Genomic DNA, 17,854 nt, shown 5'->3' with positions numbered 1-17,854 from the left:
GGCCCGAGAAGAGGACGCCTGAGCAGGGCCGCCGCGGAGCTAGTCTCGCGCGGCCCGAGAAGAGGACGCCTGAGCAGGGCCGCCGCGGAGCTAGTCTCGAGCGGCCCGAGAAGAGGACGCCTGAGCAGGGCCGCCGCGGAGCTAGTCTCGCGCGGCCCGAGAAGAGGACGCCTGAGCAGGGCCGCCGCGGAGCTAGTCTCACACGGCCCGAGAAGAGTATGACCGACGCAAGCCTGTTGTGCTCAGTCCTTGCATCTTGAGATGGAGGCCCAGGAGAGAGTAAGATCCCTGATATAGTGTATGGGAGTGAGAAGCCTGTGTGTATGTATGTTTGAGAGAGAGAGAGAGAGAGAGAGAGAGCATGGGAGTGAAGCCTGTGAATGTGCTTGAGAGAGAGCATGAGAGTGAGAAGTCTGTGTGTGTGTGTATGCATGAGAGAGAGCATGGGATTATGTTTTTACCTTTTTTTGCATTTTTATTGATTTTTCAAAAATGTGTATATTTTGGACTACATAGATACCAGTGTTCCACATGTGGAACATGCAAAAATAAATTGGTGCTGATCAAGTTGTATTTTACCTACAAAAGAAAGATTTATACCAACATGATCAGAAAACCCTTGGGAACTTGAATATATCACACAAGTCCTTTATTTACGCTCAGTATCATACCAAAAGGTGAAAAGGTCAAACTATGTCCAAACTTCAGTTTTTGACCTACTTTGCATATGCATATCTTTAAGAGTATTCATCTAGGAACATCAAATTTTTGGATTTAGACTTTTCAAGTTCAATACTCTCAAGCTAAATGGTTGAAAAATTGATTTTCTTTAGGTTTGGAGTAATTAAATTATTTTAAAAAATGTTCCACTTGTGGAACGTTGGTACCTAAAAGGTTAAGAAAGGTGGATGGAAGGCAAAACGATTACCATCATGGTTAAAATGTGAGGTGAAAGAAGCTATTTTAGCCAAAAAAAAATCCTTCAAAAATTGGAAGAAGGATCCATCTGAAGAAAATAGGTAAAACATAAAACTAAATAGGTAAAACATAAGACTTAAAACCTGGCTATTCTTGAAAGCCTTTCCAGACACCAACTGAACCCACTCTCAACTTAAGCAACTAAGAACTCCCGTCAGGGTAATCAACAACCTTTGACAACTCAATAATGTTCTCTCTTTTTTAATGAGGCAGGTTTATTTACCTTGGTTTTATTTACCTTGGTCATTCTTTTGTTATCTCAGTGTTAATCTCTCTTTTGCCTTCTCTTCATTCCAAGTTGCATTTTATCCCTGTTTTATTGTAACTGCTACCTTATTCTTCTATCACATGTTAATGTTTTTTTAAGTTATTAAGTATTTATTCTGTTGTCACACCTTGTTATTTGTAAACCGGCATAATGCGACTCCCATCGCGAATGCCGGTATATAAGAAATTTAAATAAATAAATAAATAAAAATAAGCATTGTCAAGTTAAGTGTAAACATTGATAAGACAGGTGAAGAGAGAATTTGAAATGAAGTTGACCATAGAGGCAAAAACTCACAATAAAAACTTTTTTAAATATATCCGAAGCAAGAAACCTGTGAGGGAGTCAGATGGACCATTAGATAAACGAGGGGTTAAAGGGGCTCTTAGGGAAGATAAGGCCATTGCAGAAAGACTAAATTAATTCTTTGCTTCCGTGTTTACTAATGAGAATGTTGGGGAGATACCAGTTCCGGAGATGGTTTTCAAGGGTGATGAGTCAGACGAACTGAACGAAATCACTGTGAACCTAGAAGATGTAGTAGGCCAGATTGACAAACTAAAGAGTAGCAAATCACCTGGACCAGATGGTATGTATCCTAGGGTACTGAAGGAACTGAAAAATGAAATTTCTGATCTATTAGTTAAAATTTGTAACCTATCATTAAAATCATCCATTGTACCTGAAGACTGGAGGGTGGCTAATATAACCCCAATACTTAAAAAAGGATCCAGGGGCGATCCGGGTAACTATAGACCAGTGAGCCTGACTTCAGTGCCGGGAAAAATAGTGGAAACTATTCTCAAGATGAAAGTCGGTGAGCATATAGAAAGACATGGTTTAATGGAACACAGTCAACATGGATTTACCCAAGGGAAGTCTTGCCTAACAAATCTGCCTAATTTTTAGAAGGGATATGTGGATAAAAGTGGATAAAAGTGAACTGGTAGATGTAGTGTATTTGGATTTTCAGAAGGCGTTTGACAAAGTCCCTCATGAGAGGCTTCTAAGAAAACTAAAATGTCATGGGATAGGAGGCAATGTCCTTTCTTGGATTACAAACTGGTTAAAAGACAGGAAACAGACAGTAGGATTAAATGGTCAATTTTCTCAGTGGAAAAGGGTAAACAGTGGAGTGCCTCCAGGACCTGTACTTGGACCGGTGCTTTTCAATATATATATAAATGATCTGGAAAGGAATACGATGAGTGAGGTTATCAAATTTGTGTATGATACAAAATTATTCAGAGTAGTTATTTATTTATTTAATTTATATATTTATCTATTTATTTATTTAAAAACTTTTCTATACCGTCGTTTAGTAAATAACAAATCAGTAAATCACAAGCGGATTGTGATACATTACAGGAGGACCTTGCAAGACTGGAAGATTGGGCATCCAAATTGCAGATGAAATTTAATGTGGACAAGTACAAGGTGTTGCATATAGGGAAAAATAACCCTTGCTGTAGTTACACGACGTTAGGTTCCATATTAACTCTATCCTTCCCGCTTATTGCGTGCCTGCTATCTCCTTGCCCCCTTCTTCTCCTCCTTTCATTCCTGCTCCCTCTTCCCCTCCCTGTTTTTTGTAACTTTCTTGCTCAGTACTTCAATGTTGATTGTAAACCGGCATGATATGTCCTATGAATGTCGGTATAGTTCAAAAGCATATAAATAAAAATAAAATAAATATTAGGAGCTACCACCCAGGAAAAAGATCTAGGCATCATAGTGGATAATACTTTAAAATCGTCAGCTCAGTGTGCTGCAGCAGTTAAAAAAGGAAACAGAATGTTAGGAATTATTAGGAAGGGAATGGTTAACAAAATGGAAAATGTCATAATGCCTCTATATTGCTCCATGGTGAGACCGCACCTTGAATACTGTGTACAATTCTGGTCGCTGCATATCAAAAAGATATAGTTGCGATGGAGAAGGTACAGAGAAGGGCAACCAAAATGATAAAGGGGATAGAACAGCTCCCCTATGAGGAAAGGCTGAAGAGGTTAGGGCTGTTCAGCTTGGAGAAGAGACGGCTGAGGGGGGATATGATAAAGGTCTTTAAGCTCATGAGAGGTCTTGAACGAACAGATGTGAATCGGTTATTTACACTTTCGAATAACAGAAGGACTAGGGGACATTCCATGAAGTTAGCAAGTAGCACATTTAAGACTAATCGGAGAAAATTATTTTTCACTCAACACGTAATAAAGCTCTGGAATTTATTGCCAGAGGATGTGGTTAGTGCAGTTAGTGTAGCTGGGTTCAAAAAAGGTTTGGATAAGTTCTTGGAGGAGAAGTCAATTAATGGCTATTAATCAAGTTTACTTAGGGAATAGCCACTGCTATTAATTGCATCAGTAGCATGGGATCTTCTTAGTGTTTGGGTAATTGCCAGGTTCTTGTGGCCTGGTTTGGCCTCTGTTGGAAACAGGGCTTGATGGACCCTTGGTCTGACTCAGCACAGCAACTTCTTATGTTTTTATGACGAGCCCTGGCCTGGGCTTCACCGTAATGGGAACGTGAAGATCCTATCCTGAATGACCTATCTGGATTTCTAAAACTTTTTAAGTCTGTGTTTGATGACCCGGCTCACCAGACCATCGCTGGATCTGCCTTGCTCAACCTTCAGCAAGGTAGCAAGCCACTTACAGACTTTGCTATTGAATTTAAGACTCTATCATCTGAAGTACATTGGGACATTGGGTGCTTACGTGCCATATTTATGGAAGGTCTCAACTCTTGCGTATAGGACGAATGGGCAAGGACGAATGGGCAAGGACGAATGGGCAAGGTATTCGTAGAGGAGGGGAGCCATTGTGTTCCTGAGCACAAGTTGGAGGGTTTTTCTCCTGGTGGACGTGTATATTACATTGTGAACTCTGCATTGTGGCTAAGTATATTTTTTGATTATTGCAAGGTTTTTGATTATTGCAAGGTTCTGTGATTATTCCTGTGGGTTTTAATTTTCTTAGTCTGTTTCATTTCTTTATAGTTATTACTATTACTGTAGAAAGTAATTACTATTACTGTAGAAAGGTTCTGTGATTATTCCTGTCTGTTTTTAATTTTCTTTATAGTCTGTGTTTCATTTCTTTATAGTAAGTTTTTAATCTAGTAAGTTGATTTGCTGTTTGAATAAAGCTAGAAGGAAAAAAAAAAAAAAAACCAAAAAAAGAAACCTCCAAGTAGACAGCTCTCCAGCTTTTAAAACACCTTTTAAACTCTCCCTTGGAGTTAGTTGGCACAAAAAATCGGTTCAAACTAAAAATTGGGGCATAAAGACTGTTTTTTAAAACAATTGACCAAAAGCAAAGGCAACAGTCCAGAAGTGCCCTACTTTACCCAGCTTGTCCCAGGCTAAACTGTTTGACTCCCTCCCTCCCTACCCCTCTACCCACCCACCCCTGGGGCTTGTTTTCTAATAAAGACTGCCTAACTTCCCATTGGCAGCGAGATAAATTAGTACATTGGTAACAGTCAAGGAAATACAAATCACAAACTATCAAGATGAGGACTATCCAATGTAACTGCTGTAGAGCCTTTATTCTGAGGGAAAGCATCTGGAAACTTAGAGCTTGCCCAATTTGTGCACAACTCTCTTCCTTGAAAATGGAGCTGACTGAGATAAAAGCTCAATTAGCTTCAATTAAAAGTATTACACCCACATTGCATTACACAGATAATAATTCCCCAATATCACGGAAAAACCAGGAGTCAAGAAAAGGAGATCCATTACGCTCAGGTAGGACCCAAAGTCATCCATTCTTGACAGATGAGCAGCCAACAGGTACACCCTCCCACTCAAACAGGTCATTAAGAAATTCTTTACAATCCAGGATTACAGTGGGCTCTGGTAGAATTAGACCTGTGATAAGGAGACACACAATGTACCAAATGCAAAAAGAACAAGCCCTCTCTATATTAAAAACTGAGGAAGTTCTTGAGAAAAACATTGCAGTATTACCAGAAAAGAGAGAAAAAACACAATGCATGCAGTATTTCAAGATCCATAACCAAAAGAAAAATCTAATTGAGATGGATAACTCTGTCAACAGTGGCACAACTACAAACAGAAAGAGTAAAGTGAATAACAAATCTCAACTAATATCTCATAAGGAGTCCAGGAAAAGCAATAACCTTAAAGAGAGTACCTGGAAGGCTATGACCACAAATGCTCATAGTTTGGGAAATAAAATCCCAGATCTGCAGGCCCTAATGGCTGAGGCAGAATTGGACATTGTTGCTATCACAGAAACATGGTTCACAGAATCTCATGAATGGGATACAACAATACCAGGCTACAACTTGTTAAGGAAGGACAGAGAGGATAGAAAAGGGGGAGGTGTGGCTCTTTATGTCAGAAACAACATCCAAGCATCTGAGCTACAAGGAAGTTGGGGTAAAGAAGAAGCTCTATGGGTCGACCCTAAAAAAAGATGACGGAGTGTCCATTTATATTGGAGTGGTTTACAGGCCTCCAAACCAAAAGGAAGAGCTGGACAGAGATCTGATTGAAGACATCCATAAGATAGGTAAGAAGGGAGAAGTGGTGATCGTGGGTGACTTTAATATGCCAGATGTAGACTGGAAAATCCCCTCTGCAGAAACTAAAAATAGTAGAGCGATAATGGATGCCATGCAAGTATCTTTGTTCAAACAAATGGTGTTGGAACCCACGAGAGAAGGTGCTATACTCGACTTATTGCTCAATAATGCAGATAATGTCTCAGATGTCCAGGTGGGCGCCCACCTCAGCAGCAGTGATCATCGAACGGTATGGTTTAATATCACTAATAGAATAGGGAAAAGAACCACAAAGACCCGAGTTTTACAGTTCAAAAACACAGACTTTGAGGAAATGGGAAAGTACCTGGAGGAAGAACTTAAAGGATGGGAGAACGAGAGAGATGTGGATCAGCAGTGGACCAATCTAAAAGGAGCAATCACCAAGGCAACTGCTCTATATGTTAGAAACATAAAGAAAAGCAAAAGAAAATTGAAACCTATCTGGTTCTCAAAGGAGGTGGCTGACAAAATTAAAGCTAAAAGAACAGCATTCAAGAAATATAAAGGATCCCAAAGGGAGGAGCACAAAGAAGAATATTTGTATCAACTGAGGGAGACGAAGAAAACAATCAAGTTGGCAAAAAATCAAGCAGAAGAGAGGATTGCCAAGGAGATAAAAATGGTGGCAAAACATTTTTTCAGATACATCAGCGAAAAGAGAAAGTCCAAAGTGGTATAGTGAAATTGAAAGGTGGTAATGATCAATGTGTGGAGACAGACGAAGAAATGGCAGAAATATTAAACGAATACTTCAGCTCTGTGTTCACTAAAGAAGACCCTGGAGAAGGACCATCTCTACACAACAAGAAACTGGAGGGAAGTGGAATAGATGAAAATCCTTTTACAGTAGAAAATGTGTGGGAAGAGCTAAGAACCTGAAAGTGGACAAAGCCATGGGGCCTGATGGGATTCATCCAAGGATATTGAGGGAGCTCAGAGATGTTCTGGCGGGTCCGCTGTGTGACCTGTTCAATAGATCCCTAGAAACGGGAGTGGGTGCCGAGAGACTGGAGAAGAGCGGTGGTGGTCCCGCTTCACAAGAGTGGGAACAGGGAGGAGGCTGGCAACTACAGGCCGGTTAGCCTCACTTCGGTGGTGGGAAAGTAATGGAGTCTCTGCTGAAAGAGAGAATAGTGAAGTATCTACAGTCCGGAGAATTGATGGACCAGAGGGCAACATGGATTCACCAGGGGAAGATCCTGTCAGACAAATCTGATTGACTTTTTTGACTGGGTAACCAAGGAATTGACCAAGGAAGAGCGCTCGATGTCATATACTTGGATTTCAGCAAAGCTTTTGATACGGTTCCGCACAGGAGACTGGTGAATAAAACGAGAAGCTTGGGAGTGAGTGACAAGGTGGTGACCTGGATTGCAAATTGGTTGACGGACAGAAGACAATGTGTGATGGTAAACGGAACCTTCTCTGAAGAGAGAGCGGTTTTAAGTGGTGTACCGCAAGGATCGGTGTTGGGACCGGTCCTGTTCAATATCTTTGTGAGCGACATTGCGGACGGGATAGAAGGTAAGGTTTGTCTTTTTGTGGATGACACTAAGATCTGCAACAGAGTGGACACGCCGGAAGGAGTGGAGAGAATGAGACGGGATCTAAGGAAACTGGAAGAGTGGTCGAAGATATGGCAGCTGAGATTCAATGCCAAGAAGTGCAAAGTCATGCATATGGGGAGCGGAAATCCGAATGAACTGTATTCGATGGGGGGGGAAAGGCTGACGTGCACGGAGCAGGAGAGGGACCTTGGGGTGATAGTGTCTAATGATATGAAGTCTGCGAAACAATGCGACAAGGCGATAGCAAAAGCCAGAAGAATGCTGGGCTGCATAGAGAGAGGAATATCAAGTAAGAAAAGGGAAGTGATTATTCCCTTGTACAGGTCCTTGGTGAGGCCTCACCTGGAGTACTGTGTTCAGTTCTGGAGACCGTATCTACAAAAAGACAAAGACAAGATGGAAGCGGTACAGAGAGGGCGACCAGGAAGGTGGAGGATCTTCATCGGATGACGTACGAGGAGAGATTGAAGAATCTAAATATGTACACCCTGGAGGAAAGGAGGAGCAGAGGTGATATGATACAGACTTTCAGATACTTGAAAGGTTTTTAATGATCCAAAGGCAACGACAAACCTTTACCATAAGAAAAAAATCAGCAGAACCAGGGGTCACGATTTGAAGCTCCAGGGAGGAAGATTCAGAACCAATGTCAGGAAGTATTTCTTCACGGAGAGGGTGGTGGATGCCTGGAATGCCCTTCCGGAGGAAGTGGTGAAGACCAGAACTGTGAAGGACTTCAAAGGGGCGTGGGATAAACACTGTGGATCCATAAAGTCAAGAGGCCGCCAATGAGAGTGGGTGACTCGCCAGAATGATGGCTACTGCCTGGAGACAATACCCTTAGTCAATAAACATACACATGGTTACTGTGACTCCAACATCACTCTAAGATTCAACAGCAAGAGGAAAATGTTGGAAAAAAGGATTTGCACTCACAAAGACGGGAGTAGCTGGCTTGTTACGGGCGGTTACTACCCCAAACCAAATATCCAAATTACTACCTCCACCTTCCTCTATTCCTGATGCCTTTCAACTAGCTTGAATCACTCCCATTCTTATACTTCACTTTCATGCATATCCAGCATAGTTCTTCTTCTCCCCTGCTTCAACAGCAGGGGAAAAGAAAACTGTTACTTCACACATCCAGCAGAGCTCTCTGCTTAAACGGCAGGGGAGAAGAAAAAGGGTTCTCACTCACAAGCGGGGAGTAAGCTGGCTTGTTACGGCGGTTACTACCCCAAACCAAATGTACCTGATACTTCACTCTCGACGCATATCCAGCATGGCTCTCTGCTTCAACGGCATGGGAGAAAGACTGATACATCACGAATTTCCAGCATAGCTCTCTGCTTCAACGGCAGGGGAAAAAGAAAAACTGATACTTCACGCATATCCAGCATAACTTCAACGGCAGGGGAGAAGAAAAAAGGATTCACACTCACAAAGCAGGGAGTAGCTGGCTTGTCACGGCGGTTACTACCCGAAACCAAATGTGCCTGATACATCACTTTCGATGCATATCCAGCATAGCTCTCTGCTTCAACGGCAGGGGAGAAGAAAAAAACTGATACCCTCACGCATATCCAGCATAGCTCCCTGCTTCAACGGCAGGGGAGAAGATAACAACCAATAAGGGCTGTATAACATAATCTGGGTAAAAACAAATAAGCATGGGTGTAGCTTGCTTATTGCGGCGGTTACTACTCCTACTACCTCTAACTAATCAAGCTAGATATTTCACTTGGATGCAGCTCCTCCACCGCTCTCTACATTAATGGCGGGGGTGGAAGGGAATTAGAACCAAGAGCTAAGAGAAACAGATAAGTATGGGAGAAGAAATGAGGGAAGCTTGCTGGGCAGACCTGGATGGGCCATTTGGTCTTCTTCTGCCGTCATTTCTATGTTTCTATGTTTCTATAATTAGTGGCTCATGATTTGCCTGATACCCTCGAGTCTCTGATGGAAGTAGCGGGGAGAATTGACCGCCATATCCGCGATCGTACTCAGGAGGCCCACTTCCCTATCATTACCTGGCTTACCTCCTCAATACACCTTCCAAGATGTTTTCTCAAAGCAAGCAGCTGACGTTCTTCCTGTTGTGTCTGTCGGTGCCCAACACCCTCTCTCCGCCCTCCTCACCTCATTGGCGCCTCCCTCTTCGTCCACGGGAAGATTGGCTGCCGCGGGGTCCTCCTGCCGAGGTACTCAGGAGGCTAAGAGTCCATGAAAGTCTACAGTTGGGACAACTGTCCCAAGCCTGTGCCTTCCAGCTTACCATCTGCACCCCTAGGGGAGGAAGAGCCTATGCAACTAGGCCGAAGCCATTTGACCTCTAAGGAGAGATGTTATCGCAAGCGCATGGGGTTGTGCATGTACTGTAGCCAATCGGGTCACGCAGTCCAAACCTGTCCCATTTGTCCGGAAAACTGACGGGCCTGGGATCTGCAGGAGGACTTCTCCTGGGCCTCACTTCTCCTACTCCTCCATTATCATTACCTGTATCTCTGCTTTCCAGAGGTCTCGAATTTCAGACTCTCACTCTCATTGACTCCGGTGCCAGAGGTAATTTTATTCTGAAGCGCTTGGTTGAACATCTACGAATTCCTACCACACCAATTTCTATTGTCATCTATCCATTGAGAATCACTTCCTGGAGAAGTTTCATTGACCACATAGGCCGTCGGCCTGTGTACTGGGGCTCTACACTCAGAATCTATTTCTTTTCTAGTATTGGATAAAAAGCCCTGCATCCGGTGGTATTGGGGCTGCCGTGGCTTCACGACCATATGCCACAATTTAATTGGGCTACCTTGGAACTGTCCCGGTGGGGACCACACTGTTCTGGTTGGTGTCTTGCTGAAGTTTCACCGCTCACCGCTCAGCTGCATGCCCACTTCCCCATCATTACCTGGCTTACCTCCTCAATACACCTTCTTCCAAGATGTTTTCTCAAAGCAAGCAGCTGATGTTCTTCCTGTTTTGTCTGTCGGTGCCCAACGCCCTCTCTCCGCCCTCCTCACCTCATTGGCGCCTCACTCTTCGTCCACGGGAAGATTGGCTGCCGCGGGGTCCTCCTGCCGAGGTCCTCAGGCATCCCCGGATCGGCTCCACGCTGCAAACCGCCATGTTCCTGAGAGACCTAGGGGTGCGCGCACGGTGCGGCCCCGATAGAAGTACCGGCAATGGCGCGAACCTCGGGGGGGGGGGGGGGGGGTCCCCCGAAGATGACGTCAACCGCGATGGATATTTAAGGTCTCAGTATTTGCTAACACAGGGAGTTAGCAAGGACAAGGACAAGGATAAGGATTCGTTCTGAGCCACTCTGCCTCCTCGGACTTACCAGGGGTACCCGCTCCTCGGGGGCATCGCTCTCTTCTTGTTTTTCAGGGCAGTCTGGAACCGGTACTTGCTCCTCGAGGGCCTATGTTCCCGGACTTGTTGCTGAATTCCCTTCTGCCTGGAAGTATTCACTGCCTAATTACTTCAGTGAGTTACCATCGCTCTCTCAGAGCTTTCCCTGGAACCAGGTACTTGCTCCTCGAGGGCCTATACATGCCAGCTCCTGGGCTTCTATTGGAACATTGTGTGAGTGATACCATCTGCATACCCTGCCTACTCACTATATTTCAGTTTCTCTCCAGCTCAGCCTCCAGGGATCACTGTTCCAGTATCTGAGGGACTGCAGCCCAGCCGGGCATTCCAGCTCACTACTGCCACCTCTGTTTAATAAAAGAACTAGAGTGTGTCTGTCTCCAAACTCTGAGCCTGACCGGTGGTTCCCTCTCGGGATCTTCCCCGGGGGTGTGGTCATCTGCCACCAGCCCAAGGATCCACCCACAACTATCCCAAACAATATCAGATTGCTAACTCTTGCAATCCGATTTCTAACAGATTGCTAACTCCTTCAATCTGATTTCCAACAGATTGCTAACTCTATGGATCTGGCACAACTGAGTGCGTTTCAGGCCATACTGCGTCTGTCCCGGCACACTGTGGAGCAGCAAGAAGCCTTGGAGAAACTTGCTGCAGCATTTCATCAGCTACACACACCGAAGGCACAAGGTACAGCCTCCAACCAAGAAGGTCAGTCACCGGAGGTAACTTTGAAGACTGCTGTACCACTGGCAGCTCCAATCTGCTTTTCTGGAGAAATCCAGAAGACCCGGGGCTTTTTGAAACAGTGCTGCATGCACTTTGCTTTACAGCCGTCTCTATTTCCTACAGCTCTCTCCAGGACTACCTACATCCTTTCATACCTGTATGGTAGGGCTCTGTCTTGGGCATCCACCTTGTGGGAACGCAAGGACTCTATTTTGCAGGACATAGAAGGATTTATGGACTTGTTTAAATCCGTTTTTGATGACCCTGCTTGAACTACTGTTGCCGGTTCATGCTTTAGTGGATTTGAAGCAAGGCAGCAGATCTTTGGCTGAATTTGTCATAGAGTTCAAAACTCTTGCAGCAGAACTTTGCTGGGACCCCAGATGTCTCAAGACTCTCTTCTGCAGAGGCCTGGATAACCGTTGGTAGGACGTGCTGGCCGTTAGCCAAACACCTGACTTGCTGGACGAATTAATAGCCTTAGCTACTCGGATTGATCAACGACTCCGGGACAAGGTGAAGGAACTCCGGCCTAGGGTGTTACCCGGGTTGAAACAGGCCAGTGCTGTCTCTACACCTCAGATGGTTCCAGTAATCCCTGCTGCTGATACAGATGAACCTATGCAACTTGGTCATGGACACTTGACTTCAAAGGAGAGAAGATTTCAGAAGAAGCGCGGACTTTGCATGTACTGTGGTCAACCTGGCCATGATGTTTCTACATGCTCCATTCGTCTGGGAAACGGACAGGCCTAAGGAGTGCAGGAGGACTGTTCTTAGGCCATACCGCAACATCTCCTCCGCTCTCTCTCCCAGTCTCTTTGACCTACGGACCAATCACGTTTCAGACTCCTGCCCTAGTGGACTCAGGGGCAGGAGATAACTTCATTCTCAGAAGTCTAGTGGAAGACCTGAGGAGTCCCTCCATCAAATTAGAAGATCCACTATTGTGTTTCAACTTGAAGTGGGCTTTGGACGTTCCCCAACTTCGCCACTTCCACTGAAGATCTGAGACGTCCCCAGCAGCTCATCCATCGCTGCTGATATCCACAACTACATCTCAGTGTATTCTTCCAAGACTCAAGATCCACCTGTCATCAATGCAGATGATGACTTAGAAGATCATAGAGTTCTGGACGTTCATAAAAGAGGCAAGACATTTGAATACCTTCTAAAATAGGAAGGTTTCGGCCCAGAGGAAAACTCTTGGGAGCCTCAGACCAATATCCTGGACAAGAAGATGCTTCATCAATTTCACCTCGCGCATCCTTCAAAACCTAAGCCTGGTACCCAAAGAGGTAGTCGCCCTTTGAAGGGGGGTACTGTTGTGTCCGTCGGTGCCCGACGCCCTCTCTCTGCCCTCCTCACCTCGTTGGTGCCTCCCTCTTCGTCCACGGGAAGATTGGCTGCCACAGCGTCCTCCTGCCCAGGTCATCTGGTGTCCCCGGATCGGTTCCACGCTGCAAACCGAAATGTTCTTGAGAGGCCTAGGGGCGCGCGCGCAGCCCCGACAGAAGTACCGGCAATGGCGCGAACCTCGGGGGCGTACCTCGAAGATGACGTCACCCGCGATGGATATTTAAGGTCTCAGTATTTGCTAACACAGGGAGTTAGCAAGGAGAAGGACAAGGATAAGGATTCATTCTATCTGAGCTACTCTGCCTCCTTGGACTTACCAGGGGTACCCGCTCCCTCGGGGGGCCTCGCTCTCTTCTTGTTTTTCAGGTCAGTCTGGAACCGGTTACTCGCTCCTTGAGGGCCTATGTTCCCGGACTTGTTGCTGAATTCCCTTCTGCCTGCAAGTCTTCACTGCCTAACTACTTCAGTGAGTTACCATCGCTCTCTCAGAGCTTTCCCTGGAACCAGGTACTCGCTCCTCGAGGGCCTATACATGCCAGCTCCTGGGCTTCTATTGGAACATTGTGTGAGTGTTACCATTCTGCTACTACCCTGCCTACTCACTATATTTCAGTTTCTCTCCAGCTCAGCCTCCAGGGATCGCTGTTCCAGTATCTGAGGGACTGCAGCCCAGCCGGCATTCCAGCTCACTACTGCCACCTCTGGTGGTTCAAGATACTGTTTAATAAAATAACTAGAGTGTGTCTGTCTCCAAACTCTGAGCCTGACCGGTGGTCCCTCTCGGGATCTTCCCCGGGGGCGTGGTCATCTGCCACCAGCCCAAGGATCCACCTACAACTATCCCAAACAACATTAGATTGCTAACTCCTGCAATCTGATTTCCAACACTTCCGCCACACAGAGAATTCGACTGTGCCATAAATCTGAAGTCAAATTCAGAACCTCCTAAAGGAAGGGTTTATCCTCTTTCAGTAGCTGAGACTAAAGCTATGTCTATCTACATACAAGAAAATCTACAAAAGGGATTTATCAAACTTTCCAAATTACCTGCTGGTGCAGGCTTCTTTTTCGTAGGGAAAAAGGATGGCATCTTACACCCCTGCATCGACTACTGTGGTCTGAATTAGATTACCATCAAGGATAGGTACCCCCTGCCTTAATATCAGAAACTGTTTGATAGGCCTCCAAGGAGCCAAAATAGTTCTCCAAACTAGACCTAAAAGGAGCTTACAACTTGGTGCATATTCGAGAGGAGACGAATGAAGACTGCTTTTAAACACCCGTGATGGACACTTTGAATAGCTTGTCATGCCCTTCAATTTAAGTAACGCACCTGCAGTCTTTCAAAATATGATCTCGATGATATACTGATCTTTTCTCAAGATCTGCAAATACATCAGGAGGATGTTAAGAAAGTCCTAAAATGCCTGCATGAGTACCACCTTTACGCAAAGCTTGAAAAGTGTGAATTCCACAAAGAAGCTGTACCCTTCCTGGGATACATTGTGTCTAAGAATGTGTTTCAAATGGACCCCAAGAAACTTGAGAGTATCCAGGACTGGCCTTAACCCACAGGCCTGAAGGCATTGCATCGCTTCTTGAGATTCACCAATTACTACCGATCCTTTATTAAAAACTACTCATCATTGTTAGCCCTCTAACTGCTATGACCAAGAAGGGAGCCAACCCTGCCAATTGGTCTCCAGAAGCCATCTCAGCCTTCCTGATGCTCAAAGAGGTTTTTCAAAAGACGTCGTGTCGCCGCCACCCTGACCCACACTGTCCTTTCATCGTGGAGGTCAACGTATCCGACGCTGGTGTGGGTGGAGTCATCTCCATTGTGACCAGGGGTCCACAATGCCACAAACACAACAGTTATTTACTCTTACAAATAATACTTAAACAAGAGGGCATACCATGAAACTAACAGCCAGCAGATTCAAGACAAATTGTAGAAAATACTTTTCCATTCAGTGCACATTTAAGCTATGGAATCTGTTGCCAGAAGACGAGGTCAGGATGATTATCATACAGGAGTTAAAAAATTTAGACTAGTTCCTGGAGGAAAAGTCCATAAAACATTATTAGCCAGGTAGACTAGGGAAACCATTGCCATTCCTAGGAGTGAGTAACAAGAAAGAAATTTATTTTATGGGATCTGCGAAGTACTTGTGACCTGGACTGGCCATTGTTAGAAACAGGATGCAGGACCCTATGGACTTTGGTCTGACCCAGCAATGCACTTGTTATGTTGGGGAAAAGGGTGAATGCCCCAATCACACTCTGTCTAGAATCAGAAAACGATGCGGCAGAGAAATCTCAAATGTTTAATATCTTTGTCCTTGAGAGGCCTTTATTTGTAGTCTCACAGATGTATCACAGTGTAACTCATAATAAGCCTGCAATATCCTGTGATACATCTGTGAGACTACAAATAAAGGCCTCTCAAGGACAAAGATATTGCACATTTGAGACTTATGTTGGACCAATTCAAAACTTCACAAGAGAGAGACAGGATCAGCAGTTTCCATATTGCAAACTCTTTGCTACCATCAATGTACAGTCTATTCTGTGCTTCCCTTTTTATCACTATGACACGGTTAGTGCAAAGTAATTCCTTCTACTACTACAGTCTGAATTCATCTACTGCAAGCAATTCATTTTCCTCTTCTATTTACAGCACTATGACTGATCCAGCCAAGAGAAACACTGACACCCAAATTACATCTCCAAGAAGCCACGAGAAGGCTGTTTATGAAGAAAATATCCTGGGGGCCAAAAATCTATTTGCTTGGCTTCTAAAAAACAGAAGGAAAGAAAGGTTGGTTAATAAAGGCTGTTCTGCAGAGTGAAATGTAGACTTTACTTGATGGGACAGAGTGCTGCACCTCTAGCTCATTAACTCAAATCCAGTTCAAAGGGAAACTGGTGGGTTCTGTATCCATTATAGATACACTGCAGCCCCTGTGAGATTCCTACAAATCTGTGAGGGCTGCAGACACAAGGAGAAAAAAAATTATCCTGCTTTCTAAATACTGTGCTTCCTCCAAATTTAAATCAGTAAGAGAGAAAAGAAAAAGTGAAGACAGTGAAAAATAGGAAAAAAGTGAAAATTAAGACAGTTAAAGGGAGAAAAAGAGAAAGTGGGAGATTACAACAGCACTTTCAGGCCCAGTCAAGGCACACTTCACAGTGCAATGTGCGTATACGCTGTAGCTTGACGGGGTTACAATGTACCTCTCTGCCTGCCTCAGCTCTTCCAGAGAGGTATATTGATAAGACCTTCAGGGACACAGTAGGCAAGCATGACGGGGTTACAAGACATACTGGTCTCCTGATACTGCTAATTCATAGAGCAATGTGGCTACACTCTGTAGCTTAGAATGCATGACGGGGGTTACAAGGCAAACTGGTCTCCTGTCGTGCTAATTCATTGCATTAAGTGTCACAAGTATGATTTTTTACCCGCTGGCGAGAGATTGTATGTGTGCACTCAGTGCAAAGAGCTCCTGACTCTCAGGGAACAAGTCCGATCTCTGGAGGCTAGAGTGGAAGACTTGGAAGAGCTGAGGCAGACAGAGAGGTACATTGATAAGACCTTCAGGGACACAGTAGGCAAATCCCAAACCCAGTCTGGCAGCCCCAGTGCTGCCTTGGATCGGAAAGGTCTCCCAGTTGGAGAACATCACCCTGGTGTAGCAGGAACTGATCCTGTAGCAAGGACCTATTCTCCAGGTGATGTATTGTCCTCTCACACTGAGGACAAGTCTCCAAGGGCTACTGCCCAGGAAGGAAGGGTTAGGCCGGCCATCATAGTTGGTGATTCAATTATTAGAAATGTAGAGAGCAGGGTATCTGGTGGACGTGAGGACCACCCGGTAACTTGCCTGACTGGTGCAAAGGTGGCAGACCTCACACGTCACCTAGATAGGATTATAGACAGTGCTGGGGAGGAGCCGGCTGTCGTGGTACCTGTGGGCACCAACGACATAGGAAAATGTGGGAGAGAGGTTCTGGAAGCCAAATTTAGGATTTTAGGTAGAAAGCTGAAATCCAGAACCTCCAGGGTGGCATTCTCTGAAATGCTTCCTGTTCCACATGTAGGTCCCCAGAAGCAGGCAGAGCTCCGGAGTTTCAATCCGTGGATGAGACGATGGTGCAGGGAAGAGGGATTCAGTTTTGTAAGGAACTGGGGAAACTTTTGGGGAAGGAGGAGACTTTTCCAAAAGGATGGGCTCCACCTTATCCAGAGCGGAACCAAGCTGTAGGCACTAACTTTTAAAAAGGAGATTGTTCTATTTAAAAGCTGTTCTAAGGGGAAAGCCAATAGTTACTCAGCAGTGCATGGTTCGGAGGAATGTGACTTTGAAGGATACTAATGAAAAGGAGAGTTAGGGCATCCCAACAGAGAGGTTCTAATAAAAGCAAACGTAGTCCAAGTGCTTATATGTAGAAAATCACCTCAGCTAAAGATTTCCAAATTATACCTATCAACTAAAAAGCAGGTTGTTAATACAAACAAAAAACACACTTTAAAATGTCTGTATGCCAATGCTAGAAGTCTAAAAAGTAAGATGGCAGAGTTACAGTGTATAGCTGTAAATAATGAGATTGACATAATTGGCATCACAAGGACCTGGTGAAAGGAGGATTACCAATGGGACAGTGTTACATCAGGGTAAAAACATACCATACTGGGTCAGACCAAAGGTCCATCAAGCCCAGCATCTTGTTTCCAAAGGTGGCCAATCCAGACCATAAGAACCTGGCAAGTTCCCAGTAATAACAGTGGCTATTTTCTAAGTCAACTTAATTAATAGCAGGTAATGGACTTCTCCACCAAGAACTTATCCAATCCTTTTTTAAACACAGCTACACTAACCACATCCTCTGGCAACAAATTCCAGAGTTTAATTGTGCGTTGAGTGAAAAAGAGCTTTTTAAAATTAGTTTTAAATGTGCCACATGCTATCTTCATGGAGTGCCCCCTAGTTTATTATCCAAAAGA

At 44.6% G+C, this 17,854-nt stretch overlaps 1 protein-coding gene across 1 annotated transcript in view; it reads left to right on the top strand.

The window, feature by feature from the left end:
• The window catches only part of GIP (gastric inhibitory polypeptide), a 164,568-nt gene that overhangs the window by 48,128 nt on the left and 98,586 nt on the right, over positions 1-17,854 (top strand). Inside the window, exon 3 of the mRNA XM_029573798.1 lies at positions 15,527-15,667. Within this exon, the coding sequence (XP_029429658.1) occupies positions 15,527-15,667 (141 nt within the window). The remainder of the gene's footprint in view (positions 1-15,526; positions 15,668-17,854) is intronic.

This window comes from Rhinatrema bivittatum, chromosome 12 (assembly GCF_901001135.1).
Source record: "Rhinatrema bivittatum chromosome 12, aRhiBiv1.1, whole genome shotgun sequence".
Classification (NCBI taxonomy): Eukaryota; Metazoa; Chordata; class Amphibia; order Gymnophiona; family Rhinatrematidae; genus Rhinatrema; species Rhinatrema bivittatum.
Note: the sequence above shows the minus strand (reverse complement) of the source record. Positions and strands in the feature narration are given on the sequence as shown.